The following is a 27,972-nucleotide window of genomic DNA, read 5'->3' as shown; positions in this document are numbered from 1 at the left end:
CGCCCTGCGTGGGGTTGTCCGAGGGCTTTGTCAACTCCATAAAGGGGAGAACGGGGGAGCTGGTGTCTGGTTCTCATTTGTAAGGGAAAACAGCTTCAGAAAAGACGTTAAAGCAGAGGATTGGCTCCACCCAATACAAACCAGTGAAAATTGGCAGGAGTTGACTACACTCACTTGATCCAAAGAAACGTTAGCCTGATTTGACATGAAGTCCTCAGTGAGCAAACCTTGAACTGGAAGCCCCAACCGAGAAGCCCCTCGGTCTGATCACACCCCCGCCCCCCAGTGCCTCCCGGACCCTCCCAGAGGCGAGGCCCGACAAGGCTGAGCTGCTGAAGAGCAGCCATTCGCACAGCCCAGTCTAGCGCGTGGCCCCACGGCAGGCTACAAATTTGGCTGGAAACTTCCTCAGCAGCTGCTGGAGAAAGAGACTATCTCAGATTCTAAGAAAAGCGTTTGCCTTCCTCCCAGGCCAGCCCCGGCAGTCGTCCTTTGCCGGTCCTCCCTGCGTAGGGAGCGTACACAGGGCTGTTCCCACTGCGCGGTGAGCAAGGCCCCTGCCCTCAGCGGGGAGCTGGGGGGGGGGGGGGGGCTGGCAGGTCCTTCCCCAGCTTCGAGAGGGAAGCAGCACCCAACCCCCCCGGGACTACTGCCTGGGGGGGGTCCCCGCTCCAGAACAAAATGTCACCCATCCACTTCTGAATTTCCAGGAGCAGTGCAGTCCATGGACTTAGGCCGTGGGCTGGGCTAGGGAGACACTGAGCCCAGAGGGCACCGGCCACCCTGGCCACCTCCTCACACAGGGAGGTAGCGTATGCCCTTCTGCCCTTCAGTCATGTCCAGGAGAACCTGGTAAACAGCCTTTTAGGCTACTAGTGCCAGGTGAAGGCAGACACTTCGGCCAACTTGGGTGGCTTTTTAACGGACACACAGCTTCCCTCAGGAACCTCTGACCACTGAGAATCTAGAACCAAACACACCATGACCATCCCCGGGTAAATAAATGACAGGACCATTGTTGTTTCTCTATTTATTAAAAAGGGTCCTACAGCTTTACAACCCCGGCTCAGGCCTGGCCCTGCAGAGCCACGCAGCCAGCCTGGCAGCCCCTTCCCCACGTGTCTGGCTTCGCCCTGGGGCAGCACCCACCAGGAGGGCGGGCAGCAGAGGGATCAGGGAGGGGCGGGCGCACCTGCTGGGCAGGGCAGCAGCTAGCCCCCTGCAGCCAAACGAGCCCGGGCCCGGGAGGCAGCATCGCTCCCGGCCTGCTGGGGCCGACCCTGGTGGAGCTCTGCCTGAATTCTGGCACCTGGGCAGGTGAGACCCCAGAGGGCCAGGAAGAGCGGTGTTGGCACCCTCTGCTGATCCTGCTGCTGGCCGCCTCCAAGCTGAGATGCTGCTGGAGTCCTGCTGTCCCACGTCTGCCCCGAGGCCCCGTCAGGGGAAGAGAGAATTGGCTACGAGGACGGCGGGGACGCCAGGCTGCTTCCGCTTGGCAACTTCACGAAAGCAGACAAGCCCCGCCCTGGGAACATAAAGCTGCTCACGAGAGCTACCCCTCCACCCACCCAGCCTGGGGGCCTGCAGGAGAGCCGGGGCCGCACCCTCACTGGCACCAGGGGAAACTAAGGCACAGCACAGGCCCCCACAGGTGTGACCACACACTGCTTGTAAAAAAGGAAATTGCATTCACTTCTGTACTTCAATCTGCTCCAAATACTATGTGCATTTTTATAAAGTTTCCCTGAATGATCCTGTGTCCAAAAAGTTCTTTGCCAATATAAAATAGGAACATTACAGACGTAGTAAAAATATTGGAGTAGTTCTTTGTAGAAAGGCTCGGGGGCTGGTCCAGGCAAGAGAGAGTGGGGGAAGGAGCTGGGGACATCCTCTGCTGTGCAAAGTCCAGCTCAGACCCATCTCTGCCCCCTGGCTGCGTCTTGCCCGGCCTCTGGACCTGGCGGTGGGCCCAGTGCAAACTCCACAGGGGCTTTGAAGCATCCAGGTGCGGGGGGGGAGGGGTGACGGGCACCCCCTGCCCACAGATTCAGGAAGCACCTTCCAGGCTGGTCCCCTGACCAACCTTGACCAGAGATAGCGGTGGGCTAGGCCACACAACACTGTTTTTTGCTAACAAAGTGGAAACGATGGAGCATGCTCGTTAAACAAAGCTGCAAAGGAAGGACCACACTTCTAAGTGGGATGGGGGGGGGGAGGAGGACACACTCTTCCCCCAAACTTAGGAGTCCATCAACACTACAAGACTTAGGGATCATACTGAACACATACACCAGTGCGACCGTGGAGATGCCAGGCTGAAGCCTCGCACACACAAGCCCCTGGGGCCAAACCTGGGTTCTAGGTCTACTTACCGCTGACCTACAGTTCTAAAATCAAATGGATGTGCTGCCCCAAGGCACCGGCGCCCTGGTCCTCGCAGCCTGTGCGTGCAGAGCCCTGGCCAGCAGGTGCAGCACAGCCTCCCAGGAGGATGGAGGCGGCTCACTGGAGGATGAAGCCTGGCTGGTGTGGAGGCAGCCGGGGCGGGGGTCTCTGGGGAAGAGCGGGTGGGTATGGAGACATGAACTGTGCAGAGAATCCTTGCTGGGGGGGCAGGCCCGTGCGGGGGGGCAGAGGAGGGCACTGTGATCCTGGGTACGGAAGGGTGGGTCCTGAGGCCATGGCGGTGGTAAATGGCGTGGCCAAACGTCCTGCAGGCACCGGGGGCGGTGGTGGGGGGATGCGCCGAGGTAGCACGGAGGGGGGCCCACTGGCCTCTGAGGTAGGGTAGGGCAGGGGGGCTGCAGGGGCTGGCTCGGGCACCCTGGGCAGCAGCGGGGCTGGCGCCGAGGCCTGCGGGAGTCTCTGCCCCTTCAGCACCAGCTCCTGGAGCTTCTCGATTTTCACTCTTCGTGTGTGGGCCAGTTTCCGCTGGCTTTGATAGACATCGATGAAGGAATCCAGAGGAAGCTCTCCATCGAGAAACTTCTCAGCCATGTTCTGAAAGAAGCAGGACAAAGCTGATGACAGGGACAGGTCAGCTCTTAGGGAAGGAAGCTCCCTTCACCACCCAGAGAGCGGCCACACCCAGTTTCCTTCTATCACCCATGCCCCACTTACTCCACGTGCAACACTGCAGACCCTGGCTGACCTCGGAGGAGCTCCCCACCCCCACCAACCCCTGGCAGAGAAAGGGACAGAGATGGTCATGACCACTCGCTGCACCCCATAAGCTGGACAAGGCAGCAGGCCTTAAGGGGGCCTGCCTGAGCGGAAGGGAGTCTCTCGGTAGCCCTGACTGGCCGGGCTTTGAGGCCCAGAGGAAACCACTGTAGCCACTTGCCACCCTCTCACCAAGCCAGCTGGAGTCCGTTTCCTTCCTTCCTCTGGCTGCACCCTGACAGGCCCTGAGACCGGGTCAGCAGGAGAGCCGTGCTCATGCCCCTACCCAAGCCCGGGATGAATTCAACCACCGGTATACAGTGGCAACACGCCACCCATCTCAATTTGCTACGTCTGCACAACTTCAGACCTTGACTCATGGCCTTATCTGCTTTGTGAGGCTCAAACCTTGAGTGCTCAGCAGGCCACCTCTTACAGGCTCTGCCCCGCCTGTGGCTTCAGAGCAGACCCTAAGTTGGCTCCCTTGGGGCCGTGCAGACTCTCAGTCCAGTGCACACCCCTTGCTTGAGGACCAGACCCACCAGAGCCACCTGGCCTGGGAGGTGTGGCCCTCGGGCTCTGGAAAACTGGCCTTCTGGTTGCCCAAAGTGGTCCCTACCCTGGTAACTGTGCTCTGGGGCACTGCGCCCATGTCGGCTGTCTTTACCTCAGTGTCTTCCTCAATCTTGGCCCCTTCTGCCTGAAGAAGTGCCAGCAGGGTCTCCAAGGAAGCGCTGCTAGACTGCTTATCTGGAAGAAGCCAAAGGCGTGATGAGAGAAGGGGGCATCTGGGCACACACTCAGAAACCACCGAGAGCTCCAGCCCCTCAGAGCTGACACGCTCCCCCAGACTCCTAGTCACCCTCCTTTCAAAGAAAGGGTGCTTTAACTGGAAAGGTAATGGGAGAGTCACACCTGAGAGCTGGCTTTCCAGGAAGCTGAAAGTCAAGGCCTTAAAATCCAAGAGAGGAAGGCATACACAGGACAAACTCAGGGTGGCACTATGTGTCCCACACCCCACGTTGCCATGGGCTCTACAGAGGGCTGTCACCCAACACAAAGCAGCCCACGTAGATTTCCTTCATATTTCTGAGTGATAATTTACATAAATAGATGTAAGTTAAGCCAATGACCTAAATCTTTACAAATGTATAAACCCCAACCCCCTCCCCGTATCAGGATACAGAACATGTGCAGAGGCTCCCTAGGCCGGTTCCCAGAGACTCCCCCGATACCCAGTCCTGCCTGGTTCAGGACATCACATGAGCACATCACAGAGGGTGTGCTCTTTGCTGGCTCCTTTCACTCCATACTGTGTCTCTGAGATGCCTTCGTTTCTTTTCAATGTCCATTGTATAGAGACCAGAACTTACTAACCCATCTTTATGTACACAGACATTTCGATGGTTTCCAAATCCAGCTGTTACAAACAAAGCTACTGTTAACATTCTGGGGCCTGTCCGTGGGCAGACGCAAGCACGCCCGGAGTGGACCAGCTGAATCACAGAGTGAGCACAAGTGTTGTTCAGGTAGGTTTTGCTCAACAACTTTTCCCAAGGTGATTTTTACCAATTTACATTACAATTTCCACCCTCCCTCCAAGGGAAGAACTCTGGCTGGGCTGCCTGGCCGAGTGCTCTTACTGCAGTGATGCAGAGGCAGAGAGGGAGACCCCCCACCCCCACCGGGTATCAGACCTCCCCAACCGCACTGAGGGACAGAGCTTTTAACCTTTTCTTCACCACAGCTCCCTTGAAAGCCACCCAGAGCACTCAGGACTCCATGCTCATTTCCTCCAGCTCTTCGTAATGACTAAGTGTGATGTTAAGATGAAATGTCCCCGTGAGGAATATTTCTCAGGACTAACCCCAAGGCCTTAACTACATAGGAGAAGATTTAAATATCATGATTCAGAAAATTACCTTTTCCTAGGCTGTTTAGAGAAGAGGAAATTTTGTTTAAAAAGTGGCCAAGTTTCTTTGCTAAATAGCTAAAATGATCCTGTATGTAAAATTTTTCTTTGTGGCATTACTTCGTGTCTCAATCTGCAATTTTTCCCATCACAAAGCTTCTTTCCTGATAGCCTAACAGCTTGAAAATGTGCCTTTCCTCAACTCTATTATTGAAGGATCACCCAGAAAAAGTTACCTAACTTGGTCTTCTTTATCTGATAGGCTTCGAAGAGAACCTGGAGTTCCTGGTATTTTTGGGTCAAACGTGCTTTCAGGGCATCCAGTTGGGGCTGGTACAGAAGGTTTCCTTCTGCCAGGCTCCGGTTGCTGGCGAGCGTCATTTCCTTGTTAAGCTGAACGTTCTGCGTCTGCAAGGAGCAAGGATGATGAGAACCAACAAGTGTTAGGTTGCAGACCATCCCCCCCACCCCCCAGGTCCCTGTGCCCTGCCCTGGGAGCCGCCCCATCGCCACATCTGCTGGCCACATCTGCTTCTGTTTGGGCTGGTCCCAAGCTGGGACCACCTGCGGGCCACTCTCAGCCAGACTCCAGCCCCTCTGGGTTTCTAGGTTGGACACAGCTCCCTGTTCTTAAAAAGCAAAGCCACTTCCTTTCCAACAATCTGCAGACAGGCTTTGTCTTGTGACCTGTCAAGTCTCTGCTTCGATAGCTGCGCTGTGGCTGGTATCCCCTACTGCTGCCATTGTGCTGGCAGGAATCAACAGCTGTAAAGATTTAGGGCTAGATTTGTTCAAAACCAGTTTCTGCTGCTCCACAGGAAGTTAAAGAATCACTTTTAACAGCAGAGGACCAGTTGGCAGGGTGTCAATTCTGGCTCAATCATAAGGCTTAGAGATCAAACACAAAAGCCTGACACCCCCTGGGAATGAATTCCGTTTACAGTGACCTTGCTCGCTCTCTCACGCCCACCTCCTGCTCCTCTGTGGCTGAGGGGGAAGGAGGGACTCCTCCAAGCTCCAGACCCAAACTGGGGCCCAGGGGCTTATCTGCCCCCCAGGGGTTGTTTGGGAGAGAAGCCCTGGGGCCCAGACCACAAGGGTGAGGGGGGAAATGGAAGGTCTGAAGACAAGGTAAGGAATTCCTAATGAAACTCAGCAAAGCTATGTTTAAAGAAAATCCCAAAACCCAAATACATGAGACACCATCCCTACTGGCTAGTGACAGTCCTCCACTATCACGGCCTGCCCACAGCAACCTCATTGTCTGGACCTGAAGTTTCCACAGCGCACAGTCCTGTCCTGTTAGTCTTTCCCTTGATATTTGCTGCCACCCCACCTAGGCTATTTTTGCCATGACTTCCTTCCTCTTGAGAGTCTGGGTGCAGATTTCCCACTGCACTGCCTCTGCTCTGGCCACACCCACCCAGGACGCCAGCCCAGCTCCCAGCACAGCTTGCATCCACTCCATGCACACACCCACTGCACCCATGTACATGCACCCACTGCATACGTGCACCACTCACATGCATGCCTTCGTGAAGTCAGAGAACAAAGCAGCAGCCCTGGCACCCAGGCTGGGGGCTCCCTACAGCAGACACATGGTCTGTGTCTTTGGCATCTAGGAGCTCAGCCCAGGACCCCAAAGATTCAACTCTCCTTAAAATGGAATTTAAATTAAGGATTTAAATTAAGATAGAAGAATGAGCCTCTAGCTCAACACTACAAAATTAGTGCAGCAGAAATACTCTCTCTTGCTGCTTTTAGCCGGCAGGGAGAATCTAGGGCCCTCATTCAAGCAGGGTTCCTGGCAGTGCAGAGTTCCAGAAGGGCCCCCCTCACCCCTCTTTTCCCCCACCACAGCAGCTCCCCCGCCCTGTGCATTGTATCCTGAGCTCCTGCACAAGAGTCTTTCCTTCCATTGTTTGTTCTTTCAAATGGCTTAACAAACAAACATAAACCTTTGGCCACTTGGGAACACAGCTCAGCAATTTCTTTTAAAACTAAACATGCAGGGACGCCTGGGTGGCTCAGTGGTTGAGCATCTGCCTTTGGCTCAGAGTGTGATCCCAGGATCCGGATCAGGATCAAGTCCCACATCAGGCACCATGCAGGGAGCCTGCTTCTCCCTCTCCCTGTGTCTCTGCTTCTCTGGGTCTATCATGAAGAAATAAATAAAATCTTTAAAAAATATAAAAATAAACATGCAACTACCATGCGATCCAGAAATGTCCTCCTGGGTGTAGAGGCAGAGAAAAATCAAGGCCATTCCTCCTCAAGTTTAGCGTTAGCGCAAGTACAGCCATCTTAGGCCCTTGTGAATAAGAGCTGAACTTTATGGGAAAAACTGCAGAATGTCCTCAATGTCCTCGGCAGGTAATCCCATATCAGAAAGACAACAGAGCCCACACCCATGGTAGAAAGTCCCATGTCAGAATAAGAACAGAGCCCAAGCCAAGGGCAGGAAGCCCCTATTAGAATAAGAACAGAGCTCAATGCCCTAGAAAGCCCCATATCAAAATGTAAACAGAACTTGAGAAATTCCTCCATCCCTTCTGAAAATCCCCTAGACCAGCCCATAAAAACCCAGCTGTAACCCACTTCGGGGTCCAAGTCCCTGCCCTGCTGTGTCGGGTACACTTGGACCCAAGCTCGAGCTTGCAAATAAACCCTCGTGCGCTTGCATCGGTGTCGGCTCCTTGGTGGTTTCTCGGATTCGCAATCTTGGGCACAACACTGGGCATTCACCCTGGGGAAATGCAAAACCCTGTCCATGAATGTTCAATGTGGCTTTATTTGTAACAGCCAAAAACCTGAAGCCACGCAGCTCAGTGGCGGACAGCTGGACCAGGTGCACCGCATCCACGCCAGGCAACACCTCTCAGTCTTAAAAAAAGAACAAAGTCTGACACCCATGGCAACTTGAGTGAGACTCCAGGGAATTATGCAGAGTGAAAAAAGCCAGGGCAAAGGGTCACACTCGAGGATTCAGGGTATACAACACTACTGAAATGACAGAGCCCCGGAAACGGAGACAAGTGAGTGGTTGGGGGGGGAAGGGACATCGGGACGGGGTGCCCCGCTCTCCCCTATTCTGACCTGGGTCACTATCCTGGCTGGGAAGGTTCCCAAGGGGTTCCCATGGGGTGGGGAGTGGGTGAGGGACACACAAGATCTCTGTTATTTCTTACAGCCACTGCGAATCTACAACTTCAACATTTAAAGTTTAATTATAAGTCAACAAACTGCTGATGAGTTTCTTTATACCCTCCACCCCCCACCAGTCTCATCTGCAGGCTGAGAAGGGGAAGGTGCTCAAGGCCAGTCAGGCCCCACCTCCCTGCACCCCAGCCTTCTGGTTCAAGCTTAAGTCTTTGTTCAATAAACATTTACTGGGCAACTATTATTTGCCAGGCCCTGAGTTAGGCCCAGAGCACTAAGAGGAAGAGAAGCACTCCTATGGGCACATAAGCTCAGTCGTCATAAATGGAACAGACCTTAGCATATCGTGATCGCTGGGACATCAAGTGACCTGGTCCCCACCTGCCCACCGGGGAATGTCTGAAAGCACCCCTAGTCCTTCCCTCCCCTGCCTCTGGAGCACAGGTTCCTTCCTGCGGTGGAGCCCCAGCATCTGTGTCTTCCCTGCTCATGGTCCCCCCCAACCGGAATACAAACACAGGTAGGATCTTGGTGTGCCAAGTACCTAGTGCCTGTCAGCCACTTGGTAAGGATCTGCTGACTGAACCAGAGATCCTTCCCCACCTGCCAAAAGCCAGTCACTTGAGGCCAGGTCCAGCAAATAAGATGGATCACATAATGTGTGTGGGGGAGGGGGATAGCTGTGTACGTCAAGCAATAAATGCCCCAAATCTCTTACATAGACAGGCTCCCTTGAAAAAAGTCCTTTGAGACCAAGACTCCTGGTTGCAGAGGGGGGGAAGCGGGTCTCACATTGGATCTAAGACTAATTCCAAAAGCAAGATCTCCATAGGGACCCCTCGAAAGGTGCTGGCATCCTAAAGTGCATAATTGCAGTGTACTGCTAGAGGACGGCCTGTCCTTCAGCTGTGCGGCTCCACTGCGGCCAGATCTTAGAATCACCTGAAGGGGAAGGGGTGCTGGTTTGTACCCACTACTCGGACCAACCCTGGGTCAGCCAGATTCTCCAGGAGGGGGCCCAGGCACCACCACTCCAGTCTCAGCGTAAAACACATCTACAAAAGAAATCTTATTCTTGTAGGGTCTAAATCAGGTCACAGAAACTCCTAGAAGAGAGCAGCACAAAGCATCACAGGCTAGAAGGGTGGTCTGTTTGCACAGGATGCATAAAGGCTGGCTTAAGCCACCAGCCAGCAAAAGAGCCAAATACAACTACAACAGACCGCCATCAAAAGCAGTCTGCAATTTTTTATATCCTTTGGGTATTCAGATGTTTTTCCGTAAGTGAATATTGCTAAATTCTAAGTGGTCACCCAGAGCACACCCGCAGCACTCTCTGGGGGACCACGGCCAGGACAGTGTACAGAGCTGGGGAGCAGCTCCTCAGGCTTCTGATAAAGCAATCCCAACACTCCCATGAGCCTCAGAACTTACCTGGGATGCTGCATTAAGTGCAGAAAAAGACTCTTTCCTCCATAATATTCCTTTCCATTGCTCCAATTAGAAATGGGGAGGAAAGAGTCAGTCTTGTTCTATGATTTGCAAAGCAAAGGAGAGCTGGCCAGAACAGGCCTTGGGGCCCTCTGCGTGGGGATGGCGCACTGGGCAAGGTCCAAGTGGAAGCCACTCTGGGTAACACGTGCCCAGCTCTCCACTTCCCTTAAGACCAACTCCCGCCTTGGTGTCTATGACTGAATCCATGCCATGACTCTGAAAATGCCTGCAGGGGCCACCATGGTTTAGAAGCCAGTCAAGGGCCAACAGATACATGAAATTGAAAACCCTGTTGCCAACTTGATGGTTCTCATGATCCTTTTGCTCAGCCACAGAGAAATCCTTTCAAGGGACACCTGGGTGGTTCAGTAGCTGAGCATCTGCCTTTGCCTGAGGTCATGATCCCAGGGTCCTAGGATCAAGTCCTGCACTGGGCTCCCTGCAGGGATCCTGCTTCTCACCCTGCCTATGCCTCGGCCTCTCTCTGTGTGTCTCTCAGGAATAAATAAATAAATAAATAAATCTTTAGAAAGAAAAAAAAGAAAGAAATCCTTTTAGGAAATAGCCTTGCTGTGGTAAGGAAACATTTTTAAATATGCACTCCACTTCAGTTTCTTTTTCTGCTCATAATAAAAAAAAAAATGAGACGCAGGACTATAGCACATAGAGCGGGACCCCATTTCTACAGTTCTTTCTGCTTACCTCTGAATAATATATCTTCTTTCTTCTTGTACACTTGTAGTGCTTGATCCACTACAAGCATGTATAAGTTTACAGAAAGAGTATTATTTTTTAATTTAATACAACCTGTTAGTATTAGAACCAGAGAGCAGAGGCTCTAGAAAAACAAGTCGCTTCAAAAAAGGGTGACACGGGTGAAGGGGATTAGGAGGTACAAACTTCCAGTTATAAAGTAAGTCATGGAGATGAAGAGTACAGCACAGCGAACATATATGTCATATATGTCAATAATATTGTAACAACGTGGGAAGGTGACAGATGGACTACACTTATCATGGTAGCCACTAAATCATCTACACAATTGTCAAATCACTACGCAGTCCACCTGAAACTAATATGACACTACTGGTCAACTATGTTTTAATAAAAAATATAAAGGACCGTTGACCACAAACACACACGGAGAAGAAAACAAAGTATTTTTTACATGCTTGTCCAGGCAGAAATGTGAAGACCCCTTATCTCTTACGATGCTTACATTAATACACGAAGTTCTCATAGCATGCACATGCTACCTCAAATGCATGCCAGGATTTCTTAATTTGGGCCAGGAAGTATGGTAGATATAAACTACCCTCTGGGGATGCTTGGGTGGCTCAGCTAAGGGTCTGCCTCAGGCCCAGGGCGTGATCCCAGTCCGGGGATCGAGTCCCACATTGGGCTCCTTGCAAGGAGCCTATTTCTCCCTCTGTCTATGTCTCTGCCTCTCTCTCTGCTCTGGGTCTCTCATGAATAAATAAATAAAATTTTTAAAAATTAAAAAAATAAACTCCCCTCTGGTTGACACATGCAATGGTCACAAACGAGAGGCACAGGGATGGGAGACTGCCTGTACTCTGCCAGCCAGTGCAGGGTCAGAGGTTTGAGCTTGTAGTGGAGATTTTCCAAACCAGACACTTCTACAGTGTACAGTGCTCTGGAAGTGAATGTGAGAAGAGAATCTTAAGATTACGACAGTGATTGCTCTGAAGCAAGACTCTCTATCACCGCAGAGACAGATGACACAGAACACACACGGAGACACATTATACATGAGGGGGGCTTCACATAACACCTTCCCCCGCGGCTGACATTCAGCCTTCTCCACTGGGAAGGCAGGTCAGAATGGTACGATCAGACAGCCTTGAAGCCACTACAATCTACACATCTGTTTTAAAAAACACTCACAAGGGCAGCCCAGGTGGCTCAGCGGTTTAGCACCGCCTTCAGCCTGGGGCCTGATCCTGGAGACCTGGGATCGAGTCCTGCATCAGGCTCCCTGCATGGAGCCTGCTTCTCCCTTGGCCTGTGTCTCTGCCTCTCTCTCTCTCTCTGTTTCTCGTGAATAAATAAAATCTTTAAAAAAAAAAAAAAACACTCACAAACTTCAGTACCTCGAGTTTAGTTCCTAACAGCCAGCAGATGCTCCAACACAGCATTTGGTTGGTTGGTTGGTTGGTTGGTTGGTTCATCCATTCATTCATTCATTCATTCATGAAATCCTAATAAAGCACTTTTGTTGCTAAATTCTGGGGAGACAATAACCAAAAGAATGTCCTCACAACCCTGAATGTAGGCAGGCCCTGTGAGCATTATGCTGCCCAACTCCAGGGGGCCTCAGGCCCTTCACATTGCAGTCCTGAACACAGACTGCATTTGCTCTTCAAATAAATGGCTCAAGAGAGAAAAAGATCAACAACAACAAAAATCCAAATAGATATGAACTTAAAGACTTAAGTTACTGGTGATGTGAAAACTTCACTTCTGTCAGCACCCTACATGTTTCAACAGTATTTGCTAAAATTTATTGAGCACTTACTGCATGCCTGGCATTGTGTCACTTTCTCTTCATGCACTTAATCCTCTCGGTGAAGGGGAGACAGATTTTGCCCCCATTTTACCCAGAAAGAAATACAATCTCAGGGAGGTTTAAGAGATCAGCAGAGTCTCAAATGCCAGTAAGTAACTGCAGAGCCGTGAGGTTAAGGGTCAGGATATTCTGTCTCCAAAATGCATTTCCAAACCATACATCTGCCATGAGGATTATGCCCTGCATGACGCCACAGCATCTGCCATCCACTGCGTAGAACCGATCTACTCTCATTTCTCTATTTTCAGGTTCCAGGACTCATCTAAATTTCCATTTATATCTTTTACTTACATTTTTATTGAGGATATATATATATATATATATATATATATATATATATATACTTTTTTTTTTTTTTAATTTATGATAGTCACACAGAGAGAGAGAGAGAGAGAGAGAGAGACAGGCAGAGGGAGAAGCAGGCTCCATGCACCAGGAGCCCGAGTCTCCAGGATCAGGCCCTGGGCCAAAGGCAGGCGCCAAACCACTGCGCCACCCAGGGATCCCTATTGAGGATATTTTCAAACACAAAGAGAAAAGTAGGGAGAGAAGTATAACGAGTTTATGGACCTTGTCCAGAGTTTGACAATTAGTGACATTTGCCCATTCTGCTTCATTGAGTTACTCCCCAAGTTTTTTCAAGTATTTTTTTTTAAGATTTTATTTATTTATTCATGAGAGACACAGAGGGAGGAGCACAGACACAGGCAGTGGGAGAAGCAGGCTCTATGTGGGGAGCCCGATGCAGGACTTGATCTTGGGACTTTGGGATCACGACCTGAGCCAAAGGTTCAACTGCTGAGCCACCCAGGAGTCCCTCCTCAAGTATTTTAAAGCAAATTTCAGGCATCCTATCATTTCGCCTTCAACTTTAGTATGTATCTTTAATGGGGAAGAGCTTTACAACTATAATGCCATGGTCACACTTACTAAAATTAACAATACCTCTAATTTCAACTTCTGCATGTGTTGGCTTCAATTCCTCCTGTAATGAGCTTCTGCCTCATTTGGTTGACCATCTGAAATCCTTTACATAGGAAAAACAGGATAACTGTTCCTACAACACTACCCACCCAGTGCTGGCACCTCAGGCCAACTTTTAGAAGACTGAGTTAAAATCAAGTAACCTCTGATAATGAATAATAAGCTTTGGCGGGGGTGGCATCATTACTAAGTAATGGATTTGGCTTTCTATTTTTTTTTTTTTTTTTTTTTGGTTTTCAGTTAATTGCAGTTAGTCATCTTCCTGATGCTCAAACTACCCACGGCCAGTTGGAGACACTTCAAGCTGACATCCCCAGGGCTGGACAGCTTCCCTGTTCTCTAGGAGAGCAAGGTGTCCCAGAGCCACGTGTAGTACATTTGCTGCCCCGATCTGGACCAGCCCTTCTTTGAAGAAATACTTGCTCCTGGGCAGCCCCGGTGGCACAGCAGTTTAGCACCGCCTGCAGCCAAGGGCATGATCCTGGAGACCCTGGATCAAGTCCCGCATCGGGCTCTCTGCATGGAGCCTGCTTCTCTCTCTGCCTCTCTCTCTCTCTCTCTGTGTCTCTCTGTCTCTATGAATAAATAAATAAAATCTTAAAAAAAAAAGAAAGAAATACTCACTCCTTTTGGTGGAAAATTCGTTTTAATTTTTATATTTTTCCTCTCCAAATAAAATTAAATTGAGAACTATCCATAATGCAAAGATGAGGAATAAAATAAATCTTAGCTTTTGTACTTTCCTACCACTAGAAAACATTAGGTTGCATTAAGACTCTAAATACGGCAAGCTTATGGATCAGGTGACCAAAAGGTTGGCATACATTCAGTCAGGTTAATCTCTCCTTTTATTGTACTACACTTGATCTAGCTCACAGATTAATCTCAGGGTAAATATCACCAAGGTCATATGCAATTTGAGTGTAGGCTTTACTGTTAAAGGTTAGGTTATTAAAAAGCCCAAATTCATCTTCCATTCAGTGAAGACCTTGCCAGTGACAAACTCCTCTCTCTCCAGTCTTCCAAGTAAACTCAGGCTTTCAGTGGAGCCTGTAATCCAAGTCCACAATATCCCCGAGGTGTGCTGCAAACGTGGCTTCATTCAATACAAAAATGAAATAACTTAACGGTTGCAGGGGATCCCTAGGTGGCTCAGCGGTTAAGCGCCTGCCTTCGGCCCAGGGTGTGATTCTGGAGTCCCGAGATCAAATCCCACATCGAGCTCCCTGCTTGGAGCCTGCTTCTCCCTCTGCCTGTGTCTCTGCCTCTGTGTGTATGTGTCTCTCTCATGAATAAATAAAATCTTAAAAAAAAAAAAAAAAAAAAAACCTTAACGGTTGCAGAGTTGGACTGGTTAACATGTTAACAAAATTAAAGATCTGAAAACTCAAAACTACAGTGAAAGAACTGTAGAACATTATGAAACTGTCCTAAAATACAACCACCTCGTGGGTTGTGTGAAACTATCTCCAAGGCTACAGCCTACTCAGGAGAGAAAATTTACCAGCTGCTTATCTAACATTCCACCAAAACAATCCACTCAACAGAGACAGCATATCAGATTAATAAAGACTGTTATTTTTTATTGAAGATGTCAAAATCCTTGTTGAGATTAAACTTACTATCCTCAGAAACTAATAGGCAGGGACACCTGGGTGGCTCAGTGGTTGAGTGTCTGCCTTTAGCTCAGGGCATGATTCTGGGGTCTGGGGATCCAGGCTCCCTGCGAGGAGCCTGCTTCTCCCTCTGCCTCTCTCTGAGTGTCTTTCATGAATAAATGAATAAAATCTTTAAGAAGAAGGAAAAGGAAAAGGAAAGGAAGAAAAACTAATAGGCAATGGGACGTAGACTAGAATGATCCCTTCCAAACGAAACTGACTTCCATCTTAAAATTAATGTTACTCAGTGCAACTAACCATAGAAATGCAAAAAGCTAGGTTTGAAAATAAATGGACTAGTCCCAGAGAAGAATTAAATGGTCTCAGGGAAACACAATTAGATAGCTTTCTAGAAAAAAAAAAAGAAAAAAAGATAGCTTTCTAGTTCTGGCAGGTTCAACATACCAGGGTGCTTTTGTTTCCCTCAAAGATTTACTTCCTAACATTCACAGGGGTGGGGGGATGATCTCCCTACTTCCTGGACTTATGTAGGTAATGATGTCAATAATAAAGAAATATAATAATAGGTGTGACCAGTTCTGATAACTTGTCACATGCTACAAAATGTTCCTTTCCTAGTATCACAACCTTTTAATTCCTGAGTATTCTGGGCAGAGGGAGGGAAGAACAGAAGGCAGGACAAGAACATCCAAACTGATGAAAATATTAACTGCCTTTGCCCCTAGTCTCCTAAGGGCAAGGGGCTTGTCACCCTTGGTCCTACCGAATCAATCTTGGCAGGTGAGCCAGGGAAGCCATTGAGAGGCCTTCACTCCATGTTATCAGAACCAATTAGCTGCTGGTTAGCTGAGCAGTTTGGTTAAAGCCATAAATCAATAAACACACAAAATTTTAAAAATATACATCTGTCCACTTCTTCATGTAAGGCAAAGGTCTTTTCCTAGAGAAAGGGTCCATTAGCTTGAGTTCCAGAAGTTATTCATCATTCAGACCACATCCGTGGATGTGGAGGGTTTAAAGACTGGACAAGCAAGATGAGTGCAGAATCCTGAAATTCTTCCATTTTCTTGCAGCCTGGTCCACACCTAATTTGCTAGCAAGTTTGTTTCTAGTGCACAGCCCTCTATTTATTAACTCTTTCCAAAGCACTCAGCTCAGTTTTCTCACCTTGTCTTTTCATCCATGGCTCATCAGTTGCCACAGTATTTAATGAAATAAGTTAATTAGTGTAAGAAAACCAGAACAAACAGGTCCTCAACTCTCAATAAGTATCCAACTGCAGAGTGGGAGCAGAAACATCCAGATACCTGATCATGATCATGGGGGGCATCGATCAATCACTATATATGATATATACTGTAACACTCTAGTTAAGTGGAAGGAGGTCAATTAATAACTTCTACCATAAATTTAAATCCAGAATACTCCTTCCTTCCCCAAAAGAAGAGCCTATGGAAGACAGAATCTCTAAATTCTGCTTTTCTTATTAGCAGTTTCTAGCCAGGACAAACCACCAAAGTATTAATTTGTTTAGTAAGACCTGAAGGGGTTTTTTCCTCTTCTCTATTTCCTTTTAACCTCAATTTACAAGAAATGCATGTATGAGAATCTTCTGGGCTAGTCTTTACACAGGTGCAAATAATAAAATGCCTAACCAGATGAATCTTGGGTTACCTGTATTAAGATTACAGCTTTTGACAATTTTGCTTTTAGGTTTAAAATATATGACACAAACTTTCCAAACACCTGACTCAAGAATTAAGTTTAGTGGATAAAACTTACTCTCACATGACTAAAATTATCATCTTTTATTCAGTATGAGAAAATGCTATTCTAATAGTGGGATTTTTTTTTTTTTAGTACAAGATAAAGAGATTAGTCAAAGAAGAATCAGTTACCTCAAAATTATTATACTTAAATTTCATAACAAAAAATACCTGCAATTTTACCTGATGTAGGGAATTTGATGTTCTAACTAAAAACACCTACCTAGATACTTAAGACTCAATCATTTTTTAAAAATTGGTATTTTAACAGATTTATGGTCAAAGATATTAATCGCAATATAAGATAGCGAAAAAAAGCATCTAAATATCCAATAATAAGGAAATGGTCACATAAATTAGGATATATTCACATGATAAAGGATCAGGCAGCTATTAAAAACACTGTCATAGGGGCACATTGGTGGCTCGGTAGGTTAAGCGTCTTGACTTCAGCTCAGGTCATGATGCCAGGGTCCTGGGATCACTCTCTCTCTCAAATAAATAAATAAAAATCCTTTTTTGTTTTTTTTTTTTTAATAAAAATCTTAAAAAAACAAACAAGTAGGGCAGCCCCAGTGGCTCAGTGGTTTGGCGCCGCCTTCGGCCCAGAGCGCGATCCTATCCCATGTCAGGCTCACTGCCTGACTGCCTGGAGCCTGCTTCTCCCTCTGCCTCTGACTGACTCTCTCTCTCTCCACCCTGTCTCCCCCCCCCCCCCCATGTCTGTGACTCTCTCTCTCTGTCTCATGAATAAATACATTTTTAAAAATCTTTAGCCCCACACTGGGTACTTAACAGAGAAAAAAAGAAAAAAAAAAAAAAAGAAAATGCCCAGGGTTTAAGTTAAAACACATGAGTGCATGAGCACACACACACAGCAAAAAACTATACAAAATGATCTTGAGTGGGGGGAAAAAACAGGAAAAAAAAAAAAAAAACCACAACAACAGTATTTCTCTCTGGGTGGTGGTATTACATGTGACTATGTGTTTCTTTCTTTTTTTTTTTTTTTTTTTGACTGTGTTTCTTCTTCAAAATGTTCTGTATTTTTAAATTTTTTTATTTCTATAATAAAAACAAATATTTTTAAAGATTTGATCAGTTAGAATCAGAAATTTGAAATACTATTCAAAACAAATAAAATGAAATACCATATACTCCCTGTGTTCTTTAACAGAGTATATGAAAGCAGGCCAGCCATTGAGGACACAGAGCTGGCACCACTGAACATCAAGTAACTACAGTACCATGTGTGAAACAGAAGTACCCACGGGGAGTGGAAGCAGATGGCACATTTATCCCCTAAATAAGCAGTTGCCAAAGCATGCTCCAGGGAAGCAGTCCCAAGAGCTCCATGATCAAGTAAGTTTGGGAAATGCTGCAATGTCTGTCCCTCTGAAGCTGCATCACACACCCTAATAGTTAAGAACCAAACAAAGCAAAGCAAAACAAAAACCTTTTTAGCACTGATTTCCCGAATTTCTTTACCATGGAACTCCTTTTAATATAACCACCACTGACATCCACAGAATTAGGACCCCAAGCACAGCTAAAGGAAATACTATCCTGAACCAAACAGCCCCAGCACCTTATTAAAACTGTCACGGCTTCTATCTACTGGGCACTTCATACTGCCACGGCACCAAGCTCATCACCTTACAAACATCATCACGTTCCAATAACAACTCGACTATAAGGCTGCTGTTATAATGCGCTCATTTACTTTTTTTTTTTTTTAAGATTGTATTTATTTTATTCATGAGAGAGAGAGGGAGAGAAAGGCAGAGACACAGGCAGAGGGAGAAGCAGGCTCCATGCAGGGAGCCCGACGTGGGACTCGATTCCGCGTCTCCAGGATCACACCCTGGGCTGAAGGCGGTGCAAAACCGCTGAGCCACCCGGGCTGCCCAATGCTCTCATTGTAAAGATGAGGGAACTGACAGGAAGGGTAACGGTGCCCAGGGTTTCCTAGCGACCCAAATCCCATCTTTAACCACTATGCTTAAAAACTGACCGTACATTTTTTCTGAGGCTTTTTATAACTTTTGCCTCCTCTTTTCATTTATTTCCGGATGGTGTTACAGGCTCTGTTAGTTTTTCCCGATACCCTTCAAACATCTGCCACTGACAGACAAACCATATGACCAAGTGTGTTCCTATTTGAATTGGGTACAAAACAAGACTCCAAGGACCTGGCGTGAGTCCTTAAGTCAGTGATTTTGGCTGCCTCCAAAGGCCTTTGTTATCAACCATCTTTCAGCCTTCTAGCTCATCTCCGTGCTTTCTGGTCTTATCCCCTCAAATCAACCCTCCCACCCCCCTGGGTTATCTGAACCATTCATTTAAGTCCCAAATGTGACCGCAGTACTCCTGTGGCTCCCTCTGCCCTAGAGGATCAAGCCATCTGGTCTCTCCTGCTTCTCTGGCCTCTTCCTCTGCCTCGCCCTGTCCCAGTCCCTCCAGCAAGGCTGGAATATTACTGTTGTGAACACGCCTTTAGGCTCTTCCTCTGTGTCTGTTCCTGCTATCCACCCCCATGCCTAGAAGCCCTTCTCCCTCATTACCTGGTCAACTTTTCCTTTGAATCACAGCTCATGAGTCATCTCCTTCAGGAAACATTCTCTGCAGATCTCCCCCACCCCTGTAAAAGCCTGCTGGGTGTTCCCCTCCCCCCCAGTGTCCCCATCACTACTGTTTCATACATCCGATGTTTGTGAAAACTGACTTTTGTACACCTGCTCAATCCTAAAAGAGGAAAATGAAGTGGCTTAGTGGCTTCTCATCTCCAGGGTGCTTCATAAAGGTTGAGTAATGAATAAACTTGCTCGGCCTCAGCTGTGTTCACACTAAGGAAAGCTGCTGTCTGATGCCAAGCATTAATTAGCACTTACTCTGTCCTTCTGCCAACCTAGGCACTGGGCAATGGATAGGAATAGAACCTTGAGGTGCCACTCATGGTGGCACCACCTTTGGTGATAATGAAAGATCTGACTCGAAAGAAACATCAACTATGACACTGTTGTAATGTAACTAGCTATGCAAATAACTGCTTTTCACATCAATTCTTTGGCAGAATAATGAATATTCCTCATAATTCCAAGAGAAATGCTTAAAAGTTTTCTCTTGACATACTGCAACATAACCTATGACAACAAAGCTACATCTACCTCTACTTTCATTCTTCTCTATGAAAAATTTTACAAAGAACTTTCCTTTGCCTTTTTCCCACTAAGTAAGACAGTTTTCCCTAATAATGATAGAATCTGAAAAACTCACAGAAAAGAGGGAGGAAATAAACCAACTCTTGCCTCAGCATGTTCTGAGAGTCAGTGATTACATCCGTGAACAGTGGCTGACACACAGGTCACTGCAGAAAACCCTGCAATGCATACTTGGCATATTCGCCACAGCAACATTCTGCTACAAATAGTGTGATAAAAGCCAAACATAGATCTTCCTTAACTTACAATGGGGTTTCATCCCGATAAATCCATCATAAAAAATACCGTTAAGTCAAAAATGCACTTAATACACCTAATCTAGTGAACACCACAGCTTAGCCTGGCCCACCTTAGGCTCAGAGCACAGACACGAGCCTCCAGTTAGGCAAAATCATCTACCACAGATTTTATTTAATTGTAAATATGCTCTATGCCCAACATGGGGCTTCAACTCACGACCCTGAGAACAAGAGCTGCCCCAACACAAAGCCTATTTTATAATGAAGTGTTGACTATCTCATGTAATTTACTGAGGATGCATGGCCAGTGACAAACAGAACGGCCGTGTGGGTGCAGGTACAATCTGTGACCCTGGTGATCACATGGCTGACGGGGCACTGTGGCCGCTGCCCAGCATCATGGGAGAGGATGGGACCACAGATCACGAGCCCGGGACAAAACAAATTAAAAATTCCAAGTACGAAAAAAAGAAATTCCAACTATGCTTCCTACTGAAGGTATATCACTTTCACATCATTGTCAAGTCAAACAGTTGTGAAATTGAACCATCATGAGTCAGGGTCATCTACAAACAACAAAATTGGCTTAGCTCAAGAGCACATCAATTCTGCTTGACGGGGATCCCTGGGTGGCGCAGCGGTTTGGCGCCTGCCTTTGGCCCAGAGCGCAGTCCTGGAGACCCGGGATCGAATCCCACGTCGGGCTCCCGGTGCATGGAGCCTGCTTCTCCGTCTGCCTGTGTCTCTGCCTCTCTCTCTCTCTCTCTCTCTGTGACTATCATAAATAAATTAAAAATTAAAAAATTCTGCTTGACAGATGAGGCTCAAACAGTTCAGTCTACTTCTAGGTTCCTCTTTCCACTGGTCTGAGGCAGTACAAGCACTATGACAGGATGTCAGCTGGTCTGTAAAACACCAGGCTCGTTTCTCGCTGTGTTTCTCCCAGCCCACTAATTACTTCTGGTAGCCTTTCAAACTTTTATATTCTTCCTGAAGGAAGATGACCCCCAAATCTGTATCTCAGCTGACTGTTCCTCTGAGCTTCAGAACCGTATTTCCAACTGCTGCCGGAGGTGCCATGTAACTATCCTCCCTGTCCCCTCACTCTCAGGCTGGCAGGGTCTCAGGGAGCCCACTCTCCCCTCCTGCCACTCTCACTCATTTCCACTTGCATCCAGTTGGCTCCACTCACTCAGCAACACCCACATGCCAGGGACACAAAGATGAACATGACAAAATGGAGCCCCCAGACTAGCCAGAGATACAGGGAAATAAATGTGACTTACAAAATGTATGCCAAGTGCCACACAAGACATATACAAAGAAGCTAAGGGACTGTGTGTCTGTGACTGAGGAGGTAGGGAGCACATGGCAGGCAAAGCTGGTGAGGTTGGAATCCCCTCAACACTGGTTTCCTCCAACACTGGTTTTCTTCTTACCTGAACTTCCACTTCCACCTTGGCCTTTCCTGAACCTTCCTGCACCCATGCAGCCCATACTCTGCTGCCACGTTAACCTTCCTAAAGTGTACTTCTGATCATATTGCTCCTTCTGCTCCAAACAGTCATGGAAACTCACTGCAACCAAATGAACTGCCTTCCACTCACACACTGGTACTCTGCCCTCACTGGCCTCCGTCCCCATCATTTCCCTAACTCCCAGGCAGATCTGATCTGATTAAAGTAGATAGATGGTAACTCACCAAAGTCTGTCCTGTGCTTGCTTTCCTGCTCTGGGCCTGTGCTCTTGCTGTCACTTCTTCCTGATTCCCCATGTTTCTCTCTCAAAACCCTACTTAGAGAAATAAATATCTGATTCAAGACAGTGGCTGGGGGTGGAGTGGGGTGTCAGTCTCAGGATGGAGCACAAAGAGGGCTTTTCACTGGATTGACCGTGTTTACTTCCAAAGCTGGGCGGCAGGTGCACAGATGTTCCTTACATTATCCCATACCCTCTCAGGAGTATTATCATATTTGATCATTTTCTTAAACCTTACCCACCTGTCAAGTCCATCTCTTGCACTAGGAATCTAACTACTCTAGACAGAGTGCCCCTCTTCATTTGACCTTCAAGGTCATTTACAATTCATTTGTGGCCCTTCTTCTTAGTCTCTCTTTTTAAAAAACTCTGGTAAAATATACCATAAAATATATCATTTTAACCACTTTCAAAGACCACTTTTAAGTATATCCCCACTGTTGGGTAGCCACCACCCTCCATCCTCAACGTTCATCTTCCCAAACTAAAGCTCCCTACCTCTTATTCTCCCTTGCACTGTTAAGTGCCTGCATATTTGGCTTCTTCCCCAAATTATAACATGGGGATTATGCCCTATTCATGTTTCCATCCTTTTTTTTTTAAAAAGATTTTATTTATTTATTCATGACAGACACACAGAGAGAGAAGCAGAGACATAGGCTCCAAGCAGGGAGCCCAATGTGGGACTCGATCCCGGGACTCCAGGATCATGCCCTGAGCCAAAAAGGCAGACGCTCAACCACTGAGCCATCCTGGCATCCCATCAGGTTTCCATCCTTAAAATGCCTCACATGCAGTGAGTGCTCCACAGCTATTGAACCAAAGTGGAATCTTCTTGAAATGGCAGCAAGGATATGAAGCCTTTTCATTTTTGCAGTAACAGCTAATAACAATTCCCTGAAAAAAAAACAAACAACAACAAAAAAAACAATTCCGAGTGCTCACTGCACTAGGTGCTATACTAAGCATCTTATACACTTACCTCATTTAATCTACCCAACCAACCCAATGAAGTAGGTTACTGTTGTCATCCCCTTCATTTTCAATGAGGAAGCTCCACTTGGAAAGACAATACTTGCCAAAGGTCGCATGGCAGTATCAAAAGTCAGTTCTATGCTATACCACACCCACTGCACTTCTAATCTATGCAAAAGTAGAGAGCAATTACATAAGTGACCAGGTTTCACCAGAGCCAGCCAAACAATTCTGAAAATCTCGCAAGAAAGGGGGAAGCCCCCTCTGTGCCAAGTACTGCCTTCACCTGCTATTACATTGGGCCTCATAAAACCTGCATGGTTACTACCCTCACTTTACAGTGGAGGAACCAAAACACAGACAGTTTAGCTGAAATAAGGTCACACAACTCTCAGCTATGCCCTTTCCACAAAATCTTTGGTTTTTTTTAAGCTTTACACCCAACATGTGGTTTGAACTCACGACCCGGAGATCAAGAGTTGCATGCTCTACCAACTGAGCCAGCCAGGCACCCCTTTCCACAAAACCTTTTTTTTTTTTTTTTTAAGATTTTATTTGAGAGAGAGTGTGCGCACACACACAAGGCGGTGGGGGGGGGGCGGTTCAGAGGGGAAGCAGACTTCCCTCGGAGCAGGGAACCTGACTCCGGCTTGATCCCAGGACCCCGGGATCATTGATCTGAGCAGAAGGCAGATGATTAACCAACTGAGCCAAGCAGGCGCCCCTCCACAAACCTTAACGCCTCCTTTAAAAAAAATTAATTTCAGAAAATATTCTGTCACAGTAATTTTTTACTCGAGTTATTATAATAAGTCCATAGAAGAGAAGATTCAAACATAAAAGTTGAAGCCTTTGTATACACAATGACTGCACAACGTGAACAGAAACAAACTCCAGTAGCAGACACTCCAAGAGTTTAAATCTTAACTTCCAAAAACCAGTCCCACCAGCGCTCAGCGCTGTGTTGAGGAAACAGTCCCTGGGTTTAAAGCAAGGTCAGTACATTTCAATGAGCCATTATGATTCATGCAGTAGCTTTGCAGCCCCACACAAATCACACCAGAACACGCCTTAGGGAAACAGCTTCTTCCAGACCAGACTCTGCACAAAACAATCTGTTTTTTCAGACCCTCAGCGTTTTTGCATGTGGGCGATTTCATTTGCCAAAGAAACACGGACCCTGAATCTGAATCCTCAGTTAGGTGGAATTATTAGTTAACACTAACCAAACCACATCCCCTCAGAAAGCACACTGGGAGACATGACCCAAGAGGTGGGGTTTAGCTGCCTTATCCCCTAAGCGACAGTTCCTTTTAAGGGAGTGTCCCATAAATCCAATGGGGTTAATGTGGACAGAGAGAAGGGCACATTCCATTGCCATGTAAAAATAACTTTAAATAAAAATAAAATGTGTGCATATCAAACATCAGCCCACAGGAAAGGAAAGAGCAAAGATCACTAGGGATGGTACATTTAGGGAACTGCATAATGGACAGGAGGAACAGGAAAAAATAAACACATAGGCACTGAAAATGGGACCATCTATAGCCCCTACACAATTTTAATGTCTTGAGCTGCACTAAGGCTCACATACCGCAATTAAAACAATGTAAGTGAAGTATAGTGCACAGCTATATTCAAACCTAACAGTGAATCCTTCAAAACCTAGCCACGCTTTCCAGTCGCCACAAAATATCCCCTCAGGCTTAAAGAAGTCTTACTCTACAATTTAAAACACTTCCTTCTGCCAATTAAAGGGGAAAGAAAAAAAAAAAAAAAAAAAGCCTTTGGTTCAGTTTAAGAGATTCAATGCCCGAAAAGGCCTGTTTCATTTATGGTATCATCTTAAACCTTCCAAGATACATAATCATTTTGACCATAGAAAAGTAAAATGTTTCTTAAGCTAATGGCAAATAAAAATTTACCTAACATTCTTGAAATAAGACCCCATTAACTTGTTGGGACGATGTGCTATTAGTGGCTGTCAATAACCCTTCTAAAAAAGAACGAACCAGATGATTATTAATAACTGCAATTACTGGGGATCCCTGGGTGGCTCAGCGGTTTGGCGCCTGCCTTTGGCCCAGGGCATTGGGCTCCCTGTGTGGAGCCTGCTTCTCTGCCCGTGTCTCTGCCCCTCCCCCCCTTTATCTGTGTATCTCATGAATAAATAAAATCTTTAAAAAAAAAACTGCATTTACTCTTTATTGAGCACTAACTACATGCAGTGCTAACATGCACTATCTCACATAATCCATGAAATATTATATTAGCCTTCTCCAACAGATGCTCAGAGAAGTGGATTAACTGGCATGGGAAATAGCCAAGTCCAACCTGGAGTAGATGATTCCAAAGTCTCTAAGTTCCCTTTTTTCAAGAGAGGAAAGTTCACAGAGTATTTTTTTTCCTGTGTCTCATAACCACCCCGAAATAAATCAACGCATAATGTTAAGAGCTCAAAGTACCATGGCCAAAATTTTAGTTATTCATGTTATTCTTGTTCCTACAGAAACATGCCACATGTGAAAAGGGGAACAGGATTTGCTAAGTGACTGTAGCTAGGTGAGCTGCTTGGCTAAAGTATTTTGGTTTTCTTGATCGTTTCCTTGTTTTAAAAGTGCTACACCCTGAAGAACAAACTGCTGTTGACTAAGTTAACTTGAATTACGTGGTCAAATCAAATGCAGTGGGTCAGTCCTCAGTCTTTATATAGGATATTCTGGTAGGAAGGTCATTTTTTTTTAATATTTTATTTATTTATTCATGATAGACAGAGAGAGAGAGAGAGAGGCAGAGACACAGGCAGAGGGAGAAGCAGGCTCCATGCCGGGAGTCCCACATGGGACTTGATCCCGGGAGTCCAGGATTGCGCCCTGGGCCAAAGGCAGGCGCTAAACCACTGAGCCACCCAGGGATCCCCAGGAAGGTCACCTTTACTAAAAAAGGCAATCAAAAAAGTTCTGCTAGGTTAACTGCATTTCCCTTTATGTAATAATCTTCCATATCTTGGGCAGAGGAAACAAGTGATGCTCTCCCTAACAGCCTTGGAATCGGGAGAATTACTCGACTCTTTCCACTCCACTAAAAGGCGGCTTATCTCTATTAAGGTAGAATATAATCAATATAACTACACCAATATAAATATAGTATTCTGTTCTTAGTGAAACAGAATAGTCACAGAGCAAAATAACCTGGTATTACACACTAGAAAAATATACCTGTCATTTTATTATTAAACTAGAATGATGCCTGCTGACATACAACAAAAGGTCTCCCTGCAACTGAAAAGCAGAGAAACGAAGCAAAGATTTTATTTCTTTAGAGACGTGAAACTCCTTCAGTCAAGAAAGATAGATTTTGTCACTTATTATTCTCTAAAATGGCAAGTGCCACACGGAGACCATAAATGAGGGAAACTGCATCTCGGAGCAACGTTCTATGTGCCAAGTTACAAAGCTCGTGAATACAAGGGGTGTATTAATGGAGAGACTGATACCATCTTACTACAGTGGCCTCTCTGTAGCTCAGGACAATAATCTGTTGAGGGTTTTCCAGTGATTTTGAATGTGCAACCTCCATACAAGCCCCCTTTTAAGGAAGCTGGCTCAGTGCTGAACAATCCCTCTTCGGAAAGAAAGCCAAAAGCCCCCACTCTGGCTTCAGGGTGAGAGGCTCAGTCCTGTAGGCGTGGGAAGGCTCAGACTTGGAGACAAAGAAGTAGGAGTGGTAAATGGGCTAGGGAGAGCTGGGATCAGCTTGGGTCCACCTGCCTGGAGGAGACGCAGACCTGTAGGATGGGACATTCAGGGAAAGAGTCCAAAAAGCCTGGGAAAAGGAGAGACGTAAACAGTGCAAATCCAAGCGTGAAGTCGGTTACCCAGGAGAGCAAATCATGCCACAAGAGATGCAGTAAGATAACCAGAAACAGGGTGGCCATATGCCTTCCAGAGGCTGGGCAGGACCTTGACTAGGGTGGGGGGTGCTGTCAGATCCCTAACCCCTTTTATCTTCTCAAAAAAAAAAAAAAAAAAAAACAGCTCCAGGAACTTCCTCTGGCCCCAACAGGGTAGGACATTGTGGGGCAAAGCCACCACACTAGATTCCCACATTCCCTTCTTTCACAGAAGGGGGCAACTTTATGGAGAAAAGGATTCCTGCTCCCACCCACAAAACCAAGGAGAAAAACCCCCTAGGATGGCTCTGCCAGAGCCACATCCAAACGGCTCCATGGGGCCCCTCCAACTCTCTCTGGAACGTTCAGACACACAGACCCCTCGAACCTGCGGCCTCGTGCCTCCCAACCCGAGACCCTGCTCAATCCTAAATCCAGCTCAGAACTATCGGCCCCACGCGGCTTCAGAGCCTCGGGCCCACAAGCCCGTCCTGGAAAGGGCAATCCTAAGACTCCTATCCGGCGAGTCCCCTTGGCCCCTGAAAAGCTACTCGCAGACCCCATGACCGCCTCGGTACGCCTGTGCCTCTCAATCCTCCTCTCAAGCCCCCATCCTCTGTCCAGACCTAGCCCTCGGCCCCCTCCTTCCGGTCACTCCTTGTCCTCCTCCAAGCCAGTCTCGTCCCCCCAGACTCAGCCACGGCCCCCTGGGTCCCCAAGTACCCGTTCCCGGCTTCATCCCCGGCCCCGGAGCCTCAAAGCCTCGCTTCGAACGCGCTCAGCCCCCGAGCCCCGTCTCAGGGAGCCCCAGCTCCGTCCCCTCGGCTGAGCCCTCAGCCCAACTCGAGGCACGGCGGCCGCCCCACCTCGGGCCACCTCCAGCCCGCCGCCGGCCCCGGCCCGCACGCCCCTCCTCGAGGCCCCGCCGCCGCCGCCGCCGCCGCCGCCGCGCGCCCCCGCCCGGCTCACCTCCTCCATCTTCTGCACCATCTCCGCCAGCTGCCCCTCGTCCTCCAGCAGCTCGTTCAGCTGCATCAGCGACAGCCCGGCAAACCGGGCTTCGCTCCCGGCGCCCGCCATCCCCGCGTCTCCACCGCAGCCGCCGCCGCCGCCACCGCCGCCGCCGCAGCCGCCCGGCTCCGCCAACCGGAAGCACCGCCCTCAAGGCCCGCCCCCGGTGGGGGGGCACGTGACGCCAGCT

The 27,972-nt window shown here is 47.6% G+C and overlaps 1 protein-coding gene across 3 annotated transcripts; it reads right to left on the bottom strand.

Moving 5' to 3' along the window:
* Positions 1–1,015: 1,015 nt before the first annotated feature.
* VPS37B (VPS37B subunit of ESCRT-I) lies at positions 1,016–27,925 on the bottom strand. 3 transcript variants are annotated; one of them, XM_077875401.1, is made up of 5 exons: positions 27,741–27,896; positions 22,696–22,801; positions 5,311–5,482; positions 3,830–3,912; positions 1,016–3,000 (listed from the first exon to the last, which is right to left on the bottom strand). In XM_077875401.1, exons 2-5 carry the CDS (start codon positions 22,771–22,773, stop codon positions 2,503–2,505), a joined length of 831 nt encoding a protein of 276 aa, XP_077731527.1. In that variant the 5' UTR covers positions 22,774–22,801; positions 27,741–27,896; the 3' UTR covers positions 1,016–2,502. The 3 variants fall into 3 exon arrangements, with proteins under 3 accessions (XP_077731527.1, XP_077731526.1, XP_077731529.1); XM_077875400.1 differs by lacking the exon at positions 22,696–22,801 and having other exon boundaries at positions 27,741–27,925; XM_077875403.1 differs by lacking the exons at positions 22,696–22,801; positions 27,741–27,896 and adding an exon at positions 21,849–21,935.
* Between the last annotated feature and the right edge of the window lie 47 nt (positions 27,926–27,972).

The sequence above is a fragment of the Canis aureus genome, chromosome 27, assembly GCF_053574225.1.
Source record: "Canis aureus isolate CA01 chromosome 27, VMU_Caureus_v.1.0, whole genome shotgun sequence".
In the NCBI taxonomy this organism is placed as follows: domain Eukaryota; kingdom Metazoa; phylum Chordata; class Mammalia; order Carnivora; family Canidae; genus Canis; species Canis aureus.
This window is presented reverse-complemented; position numbering and strand designations above follow the sequence as displayed.